The sequence below is a fragment of the Microtus oregoni genome, unplaced genomic scaffold, assembly GCF_018167655.1.
Source record: "Microtus oregoni isolate MIOR12 unplaced genomic scaffold, Mior012 000029F_ref0000214, whole genome shotgun sequence".
Classification (NCBI taxonomy): domain Eukaryota; kingdom Metazoa; phylum Chordata; class Mammalia; order Rodentia; family Cricetidae; genus Microtus; species Microtus oregoni.
The window spans coordinates 18,424,123-18,439,517 of NW_024543088.1; the positions used below are offsets into that span (position 1 = coordinate 18,424,123).

At 39.9% G+C, this 15,395-nt stretch overlaps 1 protein-coding gene across 1 annotated transcript in view; it reads right to left on the reverse strand.

The window, feature by feature from the left end:
* Positions 1–5,742: 5,742 nt before the first annotated feature.
* The window catches only part of LOC121464896 (sperm-associated antigen 6), a 70,303-nt gene continuing 60,650 nt past the window's right edge, over positions 5,743–15,395 (reverse strand). Inside the window, exon 11 of the mRNA XM_041677996.1 lies at positions 5,743–5,857. Coding sequence (XP_041533930.1) covers positions 5,788–5,857 — 70 coding nt within the window. The 3' untranslated portion in view covers positions 5,743–5,787. The remainder of the gene's footprint in view (positions 5,858–15,395) is intronic.

Consider the following 15,395-nt stretch of genomic DNA (forward strand, 5'->3'; position numbering starts at 1 on the left):
CTTTGTCTAGTAGATAAGTTTCTTCTCTGGAGACCCCAGGAGCTTCAGTCATTCCCTTTCTCAGCAGGAAATTCCTGGGGGAGTTCTAATTTCTTGAAGTTATGAAGTGTGTTTCCATTGTATCTAATTTATTTTGTCAGTATCTTAAAGTTTTCAGTACAGAGGTCTTTCCCTTCTTTGGTAAGGTTATTCCTAGGTACCTTCATGTTTTGTTTCTGAAGCTATTATGAATGAGATACTTATCCTATTTTCTCAGCAAGTTTATTACTTGTATATATGAAAGCTACTGAATTTCATATACTGAATACTTATTGAAACTGTTTTTTAAGTTTAACACTATTCTGATGGCATCATTAGGGACTTAGTACAGAATCAGATCATTTGCTAATGGGGATAATTTGGCTTCTTCCTTTCCTAGTTTTTATATTTTGTTAATTTTTGGAGAATTTATTTTTTTTGGAGAATTTAATACAATGTATTTTGACCATATTCTTTTCCCTCCTTCAACTCCCTTTATCTCCTCCCCCACCTCCCTGCTCATCCAATATATTTTTCTCTTTATTTCTTTCTTTAAAAGAACAACAACATAAATCCCCAAAAAACTAAGACAAAACTATGTAAAAGCACACAAAAGCCAATGAGTACAGTTTGTGTTGGCCAAACACTCATGAGCGTGGGGCCTGCCCTGGAATGTGGCTGACGTATCCAGTTTCACTCCATCAAGGAAAACTGATTTTTTTTTCTCCCCAGCAGATGTCAGTTTCAAAGAGCTTCTTGTCCAGAATTTTGTACCACTTCTCTTTCTCCAATCTTGGATTTTTTTTTCTGGCTTGCATTTATACACATTTCATTCATGCTGCCACAGTCTCTGTGAGTTCATAAGTGCGGCAGACCTTTTGTTTCTGGAAACTGCTGTTTCCACCACCACTGGCTTTTCTTCCATGTAGACCCCTGAGCCTCTAGGGTAGCAAGCTGATAAAGACATCTGTTTAGGGTTGAGTGCCCCAAGGCCTCTCACTGTCTACAAATATTCTCCTTCCCCCAACTCCTCCCAAACCCATCTTCCCTTCCTAACCCAATTCAATCCACTTAACTATTTTGGCTTTAAAAGAACATTAAAATACCAAATAATCCAATTAAAAATAGGATACAGATTTAAACAGAAAATTCTTATCAGAAGAATTTCAAGTGGCTTAGATATATTTAAAGAATTGTTTGGCATCCTTAGCCATCAGGGAATTCAAATCAAAATGACTCTGAGATACCATATCAGAATGGTTAAAATCGAAAATACTGGTGACAGCTTATGTTAGAGAGGATGTGGAATAAGGGGAACACTCCTCCATGGCTGGTGGGATAGCAAACTTGTTAGCCACTTTGGAAATCAATATAGCACTTTCTCAGAAAATTGAGAATCAATCTACCTCAAGACCCAGTTATACCAATCTTGGACATATACCCAAAAGATGCTCAATCATACCACAAGGACACTTGCTCAACTATGTTTATAGTAAATACCAAAATGTGGAAACAACCCAGATGCCCTCAACCAAAGAACAGATAAAGAAAATGTGGTACATTCAAGCTGTAAAAAAAAAACCAATGACACCATGAAATTTGCAGGCAAATAGATGGAACTAGAAAAAATAATCCTAGGCCGGGCGATGGTGGCGCATGCCTTTAATCCCAGCACTCAGGAGGCAGAGGCAGGCGGATCTCTATGAGTTCGAGACCAGCCTGGTCTACAAGAGCTAGTTCCAGGACAGGCTCCAAAGCCACAGAGAAACCCTGTCTCGAAAAACAAAAAAAAAAAAAAAACAAAAAAAAAAGGAAAAGAATAATCCTAAATGAGATTATTTAGGACATGGAAAGATGAACATGGCGTGTACTCATTCAAAAGTGGATATTAGTTGTAAATTAAAGTATAATCAGGCTACAATCCACAGCCCCAGAGAAGCCAGGAGGACCCTAAGAGAGATGCATGGATTTCCCTGGGAAGATGAACTACATGGGATCTCCTGGGTAAACTGGGGCAGGGGATGGATGGAGGTATGGGAACATGAATGGTCAGTTTGGGTGGGTTGGGGGCAAGACAGATGAGGAATAATGAAAGATATATCTTCACAGGGGGCTTCTGGGGGCTACAGAGAAACCTAGTGCCAGGGAAACTCCCTGGAATCCACAAGGATGACCCCAGCTAAGGCTCCTAACTATAGTGCAGAGGGTGCCTTCTCTTGTAATCAGATTTGTAACTCTTCTAAATGTCATCAGAGAGCATTCATCCAGTAAACTGATGTAAGTAGACGCAAAGATCCACAGCCAAGCACTGGGCCAAGGGCCGAGTCCTGCTAAAGAAAGGAAGGATTGTACAAGCCAGGAGGTCAAGGCCATGACAGGGGGGTCCACAGAGACAGCTGACCTGAGCTTTTGGAGCTCACCAACTCTGGACCAAAATCTAGGGTGCCTGCATGTGTCAGACCTAGGTCCTTTGCATGTGTGACAGTTGTGTAGTTTGGTCTGTTTGTGGGTCTCCCAGCAATGGGATCAGGACCTGTCCCTGGCACTTGAGCTGGCTTTTAGAAACCCCTTCCCCATGCTGGCTTGTCTCATCCAACCTTAATGCAGGAGGATAAGCTTGGTCCTACCTTAACTTGATATGCCATCCTCTGCTGACTCCCGTTGAAGGCCTGCCCCTTTCTGAATGGGCATGGAGCAGTGGTGGGGAGGTGGGAGAAGGGAGGTGGGGTGAGGGAATACGAGGAGATGAGGGAGGTGGAACTGTGATTGGTGTAAATAAATGAAAAAATAAATTAAAGGTCTTGAGGAATGCAGACCTTTTCAGTTCACACAAATATCATAGAGATTTGTGGTGGCATCACTTAACTACCTGTCCAGCTCTAGACTCTTTAAACCCCATTAATCAATCTTCGGGATCTTATCAGAGAGGGCTTTAGAAACCAGGTGAGGCTCTTTATTCTGAAGAGTCATTTTGAGATCCTCTAGTCTGTCTCCTTTCACAGTACACTGTGATAGTTCAGAAAAGTCATGAGGAGACTTCACCATGCTCTGAAAGTTGAATCAGTCCAATTCATTCAGGTGCCCACAAGTCCTAACGTTCAGGCAAACCTGATACCACTTCTAACTAAAATGTGCTTGCTGCAATCCTGGCTAGCACTGGGAGCAGATGAGAACAGAACAACGACATTTGGATTATTTAAACTATACTGTGCATGCCAGAGACATCTGGAAAATTGAGAACTCAATGTAAGTTAAAAACACTTCAACTTCTTTATATTTAAAATATTTTTATTGTGTCAATATCCATTCCAAACTCCCTTATTATTTTTCTCAATCTGACATTTATCTGAAAATCTACTATAGACAATACACCAGTCATGAATGAAACACAGTAACATTTTATATTGAATTTTAAATTATCCCAAGAAAATATCTTTATCTAAGTCCACTGAGATACACAAGAGAAAACGTGAAAATTCTGTGTTCTACTAAACAAGACTCCTGTGACTCTAGGGAATTTGATTCCAGTCCCACACATCATGAACACACCTTTACAGTGTCCCTAGCTGTACAGAAAGACGCCAGAACATGCCAACTTGTTAAAGACAATTTTTTGCTGTGTTATAAAATCTGGAGTGATTGTTTAAGGGTTGTCTTCTCCTTTTGCATTAAACCTTTTAAAATTTTACTTACTCAAGTTTGCAAACTAAGTAAAACTAACTCTCTTAATTAGGGTTTCTACTGCTGAGAAGAGACACCATGATCTCGGCAGTTCTGATCCAATGACATACCACGCTTAAAAACTTGATTTCGTTGCTCAAGCCTGGTCACCCTGCCTATGGGTATGCATGGCCATGGTCCCTTTATTGTCAGAGGCTGACAAAATGATTTGGGGATAAGAATTAACAGTCCAAATGTCACACATAGTATTAACATTAGTGGATTAAGGGGAAGCACTGACTAACTAATGCCCAGATGGTCAGATATCAGAGAACGAACGCTATGTGAGAAAAATCACACAATCATCTAAAAGCAGAGTGGATACAAACCCTAGAGAATGTCCTATGTGTTGGGCCAGTAAGTCAGATCATGACTGTGTTAAAGTTATGCATAAGGTATTTTTCTGATGACCAGAATTAATGGACCAGTCCATCAAGGACTCTGACATGAGTATTTCACCCACGATAGTAGTTTTGCAAAGGGAGAATGCCTTTTAGGGATACTTCATGATTAACTGAGTTTCATCACTGAGTTGAAATCTCTGCCAAAGTGAAACTCAGTAAAAAAGGCAGAACTCATAGTGCTGACCACAGCTCTCTAACGAACAGCAGGGACTGAGGTCCATATAAGCATGATCTCTAAATAGCCTTCACCACTATCCACATACATGAAGCTTTATATAAAGAAAGGGGCCTAACTGACTCAGAAGGAAAAGTCTTAAAATAGGGAAAAGAAATCCTTGAAACCTCAGATGCTGTTTGGATTTCTAAAAGGGCAGTAGTCATGCATTGCTGGAGAAATCAAGGGATGTTACATTTACCTTGCAATGACTAGCAAGTCTAGTTTGACATAAGTAAAATATAGGTTGGAGAATGCTGGTCATAAAGAAGTTTTAAAGTTTCCACAAAGTTGTGCATTACTGAAAAAAAAATGAAGGCAGAGATGGGTTCGGAAAAATGTCCAGATGCAATGAACAGTTTCCTTTTGATGAAAAATCAAAGGTTGGGGGAGTCCAAAAAGGAAACCTGAAGCTAGGATTTTAGGACAATCCCCACTGTCCTAAAGGTTGTCTAGGCTGGCCTGCACCTCCTCTTCAGGCCTCCTGGTGAGACCTCTGTAAGCCCAAAGACACAAATATACTGACAATCAAAGACTCCTAACTCCAAAGACAGATTCCCAAAGTCAGAAAACAAAAAGGACAGTTCTAATGCTGTTTTTAACACTTTATTGAAATCTTCTTTGGCCCCATTACTGAATCTAATAAAAATGAATATAAAGTCTGAGCCTGATGTATTCTGCTCAAATTACTTAAATCCCTGAAAATATGACTTCTGAAATTTGGTGAAGTGAACCTAGGACAAGGACAATGGAGGCAAATATTCCATGTTTTGTCCTTGCATATGGATCAGGAATAAAAGACTTCTCACCAGGAATGGAGAGCACAGATACCAGAGAATAATGCTGAGAACCCTTCAGTGAGGAACCAGAAGGAAAGAGCTTCCCGACCAGTGAGTGGGAATGAGGATGATGTGCCTACATTCTAAGGAAACCTAGCAGGCTCTCGAGCTTCTACTTAGTCCAGTGCGTTTGTGTGACCAGCATTAGAGCCTCTTTTAGGGTTATTTGTCATCAGGGTCACCTTTCAGCTCTTTTCCTTCTAGATGCTTTTACGTAGCTTGAAAGGCAAGTTTTCCTTGCCTATGTATGAGAAAATGGCCAAAATAGCCTAAGCATTGTTGGGCGGCATTTCTCAGCTAGTTGGAGATAATGTCTGTGCTGTTTACATGTGGTTTTCAGCAGAACGATAACAAATGTGTGAAACCTTTTAATGTCTTCAAGACTATCTTTAGAGAAATTCCTATGCACGCAATGACTATGACTAGTCCTTCACATATTCCAGCTACTAATTCTTAAACTACTACATACATTTAGAAAACATTATCCAAAGGTATCTCACACTGAACACAGCTAGAGTGTACTTTCAAAGAACTTTAACAATCACTAGTCATACTCTCCTGGGAAACTGAGGAGGATAAAAGTACGGTTTGTTCAGTTGGTAAGTGGCTGGTAGCTGTCCACCCTCTGCAGAAGAGTATCCGAGTATCCAGGTGAATAGTACCTGAAAAAATAAATTTGTTATTAGATAGGGAAAATTTTCAAAGGAGGACTCAAGAAAGTCTACATAAGAACTTGCTGAAATAAGTAAAACTTCATGTATGGTCTTAATCATTACATGCTTTATGCATACGCTTAGAGAAACAAAGAATTTCTTAATATATATTTTAATTCTATCTGGTCACAATTCACATTAAATAACTATTTCACAAATTACTTATAAATTACTAAAATATAAGCTATGTCCATATATCAACGTCCATACATATACCCATATACAGATACATATACACACACACATATATATATATATATATATACATAGTGATATGAATTATATTTTTAAATTGAACATTTCATAAAAGATTAGCATTTTATCTTGGTTTGGACTTGATTTGGCTGCTTTCAGCTAACTTTACCTATGCCTACTTAAAAATTTTTGAATAATATTATACTAATTTCCTCCATAATTTGTTAAATTACCATGATAACAATCAATAGCTGTATTCTTTTTTCAGTAACATCCTTATACACAGTCACGGTTAAACATAACATACACACATCTAAAGAATGTTTCTCACAAGGCCTTCTACTTTGAAAAATGGCTTTCAGAAGTGGGTTCCTTCATGTAGTCTTACACTTAAGGGTTCCCAATTATTTCTTTATTAGTCTGAGTTAGTACAAATTTTAAAGCTTGCCTCAATCTCCTATGCCCCTTATAAGTGCTTTTGATGTAAACAGATACTTTATTATATAACTACAAGAGGCAAATTTTCTATGATCTTTTTAAGTTATGTTGTTTAGTATGGTACCCACTGTCCACACAAAGCTAAGGCACACTCCAAACAGCTGGTCTACATGAGAAACTGAATACTTTGTATCTAAGTTTTAAAATTGATAATGCAATGATCAGAAAATGTTTATATGTTGTAGCTTTGGAGTCTGTCCTGGAGCTAGCTCTGTAGACCAGACTGGCCTTGAACTCACAGAGAACTGCCTGCCTCTGCCTCCCAATTGCTGGGATTAAAGGCATGTGCCACCACCACACAGCAATAACTTTTTTAATTTGGAAAAATAATTCAATCAGTATGTTCTGGTCATAGTTTCCACTCCAACTCATTCAAGAGCCTTCTCACGTTTCTACCTACACAATCCCATGCCCCTTTATCTTGCTTTAAGAAAAACAGACAATACAGCTCCATTGGATGTCAGTGTGGTGATTTCTCAGAAAATTAGGAAACAATCTTCCTCAAGACCCAATAATACCACTTTTGGGTATATATCCAAAGGATACTCAATTGTGCCATAAGGACATGTGCTCAACTATGTTCAGAACAGCATTGTTTGTCATAGCCAGAACCTGGAAACAACCTAAATGCCCCTTGAATGAAGAATGGATAAGGAAAATGTGGTACATTTACACAATGGAGTACTACACAGCAGAAAAAAATAATGACATCTTGAAGCTTGAAAGCAAATGGATGGAGCTAGAAAACGTTTTTTTGAGTGAGGTAACCCACACAAAGAAAGACAATTATTACATGTACTTACTCATAAGTGGTTTTTTTTACATTTTTTTTATTAAGAAAAGAAAAAAAACATAAACAAAAAACAAGTTTCCACCTCCTCCCAGCCTCCCATTTCCCTCCCCCTCCTCCCACCCTTCTCCCCCTCCTCCCACCCTTCTCCCCCTCCCCCCACACCTCCCCCCCCCTCCCTCTCCAGTCCACAGAGCAGTCCGGGTTCCCTGCCCTGTGGTAAGTCCTAGGTCCTCCCCCCTCCGTCCATATCTAGGAAGGTGAACATCCAAACTGGCTAGGCTTCCACAAAGCCAGCACATTAAGTAGGATCAAAACCCCGTGCCATTGTCCTTGGCGTCTCATCAGCCCTCATTGTTCGCCATGTTCAGAGAGTCCGGTTTTATCCCATGCTTTTTCGGTTACAGTCCAGCTGGCCTTGGTGAGCTCCCAGTAGATCAGCTCCACTGTCTCAGTGGGTGGGTGCACGCCTCATGGTCCCGACTTCTTTGGTCATGTTCTCCCTCCTTCTGCTCCTCATTGGGACCTTGGGAGTTCAGTCCAGTGCTCACGTGTGGGTCTCTGTCTCTATCTCTATCCATCACCAGATGAAGGTTCTATGATGATATGCAAGATATTCGTCAGTATTGCTCTCGGATAGGGTCATTTCAGGTTCCCAATCCTCAGCTGCCCAAGGAACTAACTGGGAACCTCATGTTGGGCACTTGGGAGCCCCTCTAGGGTCAAATCTCTTGCTCACCCTAAAGTGGTTCCCTTAACTAAGAATTGTGGTTCCGTGCTCCCCTATCCACCTTTCCTTTATCCCAATTCTCCTGATTCCCCAAGTCCCCCCTCCTTCCCTTCTACCTTTTCTCTCCCCATCTCCCCTTACCCCCATCCCACCCCACCCCACCCCCAAGATCCTAATTTTCTCCCCGGCAATTTGGTCTACTTCCCTTAGCCAAGAGGATAACTATATGTTTTTCCTTGGGTTCACCTTCTTACTTAGCTTCTTTAGGTTCACCTATTGTAGACTCCGTGGCCCTTATTTATGGCTAGAAACCAATTATGAGCGAGTACATCCCATGTTCATCTTTCTGGGTCTGGGACACCTCACTCAGGATAGTGTTTTCTATTTCCATCCATTTGCATGCAAAATTCGAGAAGTCATTGTTTTTAACCGCAGCGTAGTACTCTAGCGTGTATATATTCCATACTTTCTTCATCCATTCTTCCATTGAAGGGCATCTAGGTTGTTTCCAGGTTCTGGCTATTACAAATAATACTGCTATGAACATAGTTGAACAAATGCTTTTGTCATATGATAGAGCATCTCTTGGGTATATTCCCAGGAGTGGTATTGCTGGGTCCAGGGGTAAGTTGATCCCGAATTTCCTGAGAAACTGAAACACTGACTTCCACAGTGGTTGCACAAGATTGCATTCCCACCAGCAATGGATGAGGGTACCCGTTCCTCCACAGCCTCTCCAGCAAAGGTTATCCTTGGTGTTTTTGACTTTAGCCATTCTGACAGGTGTAAGATGATATCTCAAAGTTGTTTTGATTTGCATTTCCCTGATTGCTAAGGAAGTTGAGCACGACTTTAAGTGTCTTTTGGCCATTTGAACTTCCTCTGCTGAGAATTCTCTGTTCAGTTCAGTGCCCCATTTTTTAATTGGGTTAATTAGCATTTTAAAGTCTAGTTTCTTGAGTTCTTTATATATTTTGGAGATCAGACCTTTGTCTGTTGTGGGGTTGGTGAAGATCTTCTCCCAGTCAGTAGGCTGCCTTTGTGTCTTAGTGACTATGTCCTTTGCTTTACAGAAGCTTCTCAGTTTAAGTAGGTCCCATTTATTCAATGTTGCCCTTAATGTCTGTGCTTCTGGGGTTATACATAGGAAGCGATCTCCTGTGCCCATATCCTGTAGGGTACTTCCCACTTTCTCTTCTATCAGGTTCAGTGTGTTCGGGCTGATATTGAGGTCTTTAATCCATTTGGACTTGAGTTTTGTGCACAGTGATAGATAAGGGTCTATTTTCATTCTTCTACAGGATGACATCCAGTTGTGCTAGCACCATTTGTTGAAGATGCTTTCTTTCTTCCATTGTATACTTTTAGCTCCTTTATCAAAAATGAGGTGTTCATAGGTTTGTGGGATAAAATCCGGGTCTTCTATACGATTCCATTGGTCGAACTCTCTGTTTTTATGCCAGTACCACACTGTTTTCATCACTGTAGCTCTGTAATAGAGTTTGAAGTCAGGGATGGTAATGCCTCCAGAAGATCCTTTATTGTATAGGATTGTTTTGGCTATCCTGGGTTTTTTGTTTTTCCATATAAAGTTGATTATTGTCCTCTCCAGATCTGTGAAGAATTTTGATGGGATCTTGATGGGGATTGCATTGAATCTATAAATTGCCTTAGGTAGAATTGCCATTTTTACTATGTTGATCCTCCCAATCCAAGAGCAAGGGAGGCCCATCCTTTTTTTGGTATCCTCTTCAATTTCTTTCTTCAATGCCTTAAAGTTCTTGTCAAATAGATCTTTCACTTCCTTGCTTAGATGTACCCCAAGATATTTTATGCTGTTTTTGGCTATTGTGAATGGTGAAGCTTCTCTGATTTCCCTCTCTGCTTCCATATCCTTTGTGTATAAGAGGGCGACTGATTTTTTGGAGTTGATCTTGTATCCTGCCACATTACTAAAGCTGTTTATCAGCTGTAAAAGTTCTTTGGTGGAGTTTTGGGGGTCGCTTATGTACACTATCATATCATCTGCAAATAACGAAAGTTTAACTTCTTCCTTTCCAATTCGAATCCCCTTGATTCCATTATGTTGTCTTATTGCTATTGCTAGAACTTCAAGCACTATATTGAAGAGGTATGGCGAGAGTGGACAGCCTTGTCGTGTTCCTGAGTTTAGTGGGATGGCTTTGAGTTTCTCTCCGTTTAATTTGATGTTAGCTGTCGGCTTGCTGTATATAGCTTTTATTATATTTAGGTATGACCCTTGTATCCCTAATCTCTCCAAGACTTTTAACATAAATGGATGTTGAATTTTGTCAAATGCTTTTTCAGCAACTAATGAAATGATCATATGGTTTTTTTCTTTCAGTTTATTTATATGCTGGATTGCATTGATAGATTTTCGTATGTTGAACCAGCCCTGCATCTCAGGAATGAAGCCTACTTGATCATAATGGATAATTTTTCGGATGTGTTCTTGGATTCGATTTGCCAGTATTTTGTTGAGGATTTTTGCGTCGATATTCATGAGTGAGATTGGCCTGTAGTTCTCTTTCCTGGTTGAGTCTTTGAGTGGTTTTGGTATCAGAGTAATTGTGGCTTCATAAAAGGAGTTTGGTAATGACCCTTCTGTTTCTATCTTGTGAAATACATTAGGGAGTATAGGTATTAGATCTTCTTGGAAGATCTGGTAGAATTCCGCATTGAAACCATCTGGTCCTGGGCTTTTTTTGGTAGGGAGGTTTTTGATAACCTCTTCTAATTCTTCGCGACTAACAGGTCTATTTAGATTGTTCACCAGGTCCTGATTTAACTTTGGTATATGATATTTATCTAAAAAATTATCCATTTCCTTTACATTTTCCAATTTTGTGGCATATAGGCTTTTGTAGTAAGATCTAATGATTCTCTGAATTTCCTCTGTGTCTGTGGTTATGTCCCCCTTTTCATTTCTGATCTTATTAATTTGCAAATTCTCTCTCTGCCGTTTGATTAGCTTGGATAGTGGTTTGTCAATCTTGTTGATTTTCTCCAGGAACCAGCTTTTTGTTTCATTGATTTTTTGTATTGTTTTCTGTGTTTCTATTTTGTTGATTTCAGCCCTCAGTTTGATTATTTCCAGTCTTCTACTCCTCCTAGGTGAGTCTGCTTCTTTTTTTTCTAGAGCTTTCAGGTGGGCTGTTAAGTCTCCAATGTGAGCTTTCTCTGTTTTCTTTAAGTGGGCACTTAGTGCTATGAACTTTCCTCTTAGGACTGCTTTCATAGTGTCCCATAAGTTTGAGTATGTTGTTTCTTTATTTTCATTGAATTCCAGGAAGACTTTAATCTCTTTCTTTATTTCTTCCTTAATCCAGGTATGGTTCAATAGTTGACTGTTCAGTTTCCATGACTTTGTATGCTTTCTGGGGGTAGCATTATTGTTGAATTCTAACTTTAATCCATGGTGATCTGATAAGACACAGGTGGTTACTAATATTTTTTTGTAACTGTGGATGTTTGCTTTGTTACTGACTATGTGGTCGATTTTTGAGAAGGTTCCATGAGCTGCAGAGAAGAAGGTATATTCTTTCATATTTGGGTGGAATGTTCTATAGATGTCTGTTAAGTCCATTTGATTCATTACCTCCATTAATTCTCTTATTTCTCTGTTAGGTTTCTGTCTGATTGACCTGTCCATTGGTGAGAGAGGAGTGTTGAAGTCTCCTACTATTAGTGTATGCGGTTTGATGGCTGCCTTGAATTTTAGCAATGTTTCTTTTATGTACGTGGGTGCTTTTATATTAGGGGCATAGATGTTCAGGATTGAGACTTCATCCTGATGAACTGTTCCTGTTGTGAGTATAAAATGCCCCTCTCCATCTCTTCTGATTGATTTAAGTTTAAAGTCAACTTTGTTAGAGATTAGTATGGCCACACCTGCCTGTTTCTTAGATCCATTTGCTTGATAGGCCTTTTCCCAGCCCTTTACTCTGAGTAGGTGCCTGTCTTTGTGGTTGAGGTGTGTTTCTTGTAAACAGCAGAATGTTGGATCCTGTTTTCTTATCCAATCTCTTAGCCTGTGCCTTTTTATAGGTGAGTTGAGTCCATTGACATTAAGTGATATTAATGACCAGTGGTTGTTAACTCCGGTCATTTTTTTTTAGTCGTAGAGTTTGTGTGTTTCCCTTCTTTGTTTTGTGTTGGTGAAGGGTCTCTAGATGTCTGAGTTATTGTGGTCATTGTTGGACTCCTTGGTTAGTGATTTTCCTTCTATTACTTTCTGTAAGGCTGGATTTGTGGCTGCGTATTGTTTAAATTTGTTTTTATCCTGGAAAATTTTATTTTCTCCATTTATAGTGAATGAAAGCTTGGCTGGGTATAGTAATCTGGGCTTGCACCCATGGTCTCTCAGTTTCTGCAGTACATCTATCCAGGACCTTCTGGCTTTCATGGTTTCCATGGAGAAGTCAGGTGTAAGTCTGATAGGTTTACCTTTATAAGTAATTTGGCCTTTTTCCTTTGCAGCTCTTAATATTCTTTCCTTATTCTGTATGCTTTGTGTTTTGATAATTATATGGCGAGGGGATGTTTTTTTTTGATCCAGCCTATTCGGTGTTCTGTATGCTTCTTGCACCTTCATAGGAAAATCTTTCTTTAGGTTGGGAAAGTTTTCTTCTATAATTTTATTAAATATATTTTCTGGACCATTGAGCTGCCCTTCTTCTCCTTCTTCTACTCCTATTATTCTTAGGTTTGGTCTTTTTATTGTGTCCCATATTTCCTGAATGTTTTGTGATGAGAGTTTGTTGGACTTGCTGTTTTCTTTGATCAGTGTGTTTATTTTCTCTATGGTATCTTCAGAATCCGAGAGTCTTTCTTCTATCTCTTGTATTCTGCTGGTTATGCTTGTTTCTGTAGTCTCTATTCGTTTACCTAGATTTTCCATGTCCAGACGGCCCTCTGTTTGTGTTTTCTTCTTTGCCTCCATTTCAGTTTTCAGGTCTTGAACTGTTTCCATTATCTGTTTGATTGTTTATCCTTGGTTTTCTAGGGTATCATTCACTGATTTATTCAATTCTTCAAACTTTCTGTTATATTTCTCATCCATTTCTATAAGGGCATTTTTTACATGCTGTTTAAGGGTGTCAATCACTTTCATGAAGTCAATCTTTTCTCCTTCCTCTTGATTAAGGGGTTCTTGTCCTCCCGTTGTGAGGTCGCTTGTTTCTGGTAGCTTCATGTTGCTTTTCAGCTTGTTGGGCGAATTCTTGCCTTGACGTCGGCCCATCTCTTCTTCCAAATGCTCCCTATGGATCTTCTTTTACCGGATCAGGTCTCCTTGCCTACCAAACGCTGTCTCTCCCCAATGCTGGGTCTCCTGGCGCCGAAAGATCAGGCCTCCGTGCTGGTTGGGCAGCTCGCAAACAAAGCGCCTACCCCGCTTGGTGCAGGCAGGCCCCAGAAACAAAGGAACTGCTGCCCGCCCGGGGGGCCCCGGGTACTCGGACCCAGCGCCCAGATAGGCTGGGCTGGGCGATGCCACGCGCCAAAAGAGGGCAGTGGGGGCGAAGTGGGGAGGGCTCTGGACGGAAGCTGGGTGGGCCAGGAAGAAAGAGGCAGCACCCGGGGAGTAGAGGCCCTGCAGAGAGCCCAAGCAGGACAGGGGGCCAAGAAACCCCCGAGCTCCCCGTCCCAGACTGGCGCCGTGGGCCAGAAACTCACCCCAATGCTGGGTCTTCTGGCCTCATAAGTGGTTTTTAAACATGAAGCAAAGAAAAACAGCCTAGAAATCACAATCCCAGAGAACCTAGACAACAATGAGGACTCTAAGAGAGACATACATAGATCTAATCTACATGGGAAGTAGAAAAAGACAAGATCTCCTGAGTAAATTGGGAGCATGGGGACCTTGATGGAGGGTTGAAGGGTAGGGGAGAGGCAGGAATGGGAGCAGAGAAAACTGTAGAGCTCAATAAAAATCAATAAATTTAAAAAAGAAAGAAAGAAAACTATGCCCACATTCCCAAAAAGTGGATTATGGATGTTTGTCTTTGTTTAGTGTGTTGGTTACAAGGTGTTATGGACAATGATCAGGAAAAAAGCTAAACAAAGGAGATTAGACTAAGGATCTTATTTTGAAAAGAAAAAAAAAGGAACTGCTTTGGGATAATGTTTCTGTACAATGTAAACATTGGCCACTAGTATTGGTTTAATAAAACATTGATTGGCCAGTAGCCAGGCAAAAAGTATAGTTGCGGTAACCAGACTAGGAGAATTCTGGGAAGAGGAAAGAAAGACACAGTCACAAGCCACACACAGGAAGAAAGATGAGAATGCCTTACTGAGAAAAGGTACCAAGCTATCTGACTAAACATGAACAAGAATTATGGGTTAATTTAAGTTGTAAGAGCTAGTTGATAATAAGTCTGAGCTAATAGCCCAAACAGATTATAACTAAAATAAGGCTCTGTGTGTTTATTTGGGATTGAACAGCTGTGGGACCAGGTGGGACAAAAACTTTCATCTACAGTTACCCATCACTTTTGGCTCTTACAATCTTGCTTCCTCCTCTTCCTTATACATCTCTGAGCCCTGAAGGGAGAGCCTTAATGAAGACATCCATTTACAACTGAGTGTTCCACATCTCAGTCTTGGTTCATTGTCCAATTGTGGATCCTAGAATAACCTATGAGTCACTTTTTCACATATAAATTTTGTAATTATAATTTTTATGTGAAAATTTTTCAGGTAAATTTTCCAGTAGAATATGCTCTCTGAATTAAGGTACAGTATAAATGAAAAAATATTATAAAAACATAAAGTAACTCAACAAGAATTTGTCTTGTTGACCATGTGCTTTGCTTTACAGAAGTTTGTCAGTTTCAGGAGGTCCCGTTTATTAATTGTTTTTCTCAGTGTCTGTGCTACTGGGATTATATTTAGGAAATGGTCTCCTGCGCCAATGCATTCAAGTGTGATTCCCATTTTCTCCTCTATGAGGTTCAGTGTGGCTGGTTTTATATTGAGGTCTTTGATCCATTTGGACTTGAGTGTTGTGCATGGTGATAAATATGGATCTATTTTCATTCTTCTACATGTTGGTATCCAGTTATGCCAGCGCCATTTATTGAATATGCTCTTTTTCCATTTTATGTGAAAGTCATAATCTATCAACCTGTATAGCAGACATTCACAATTTCAAAGCAATTTAATTTGAACTCTGCATTTGGGTATTTAGTAAAATATATATTAAAATAGTATACACATGTGATAAACAACATTGCAGACTGACTGAATGT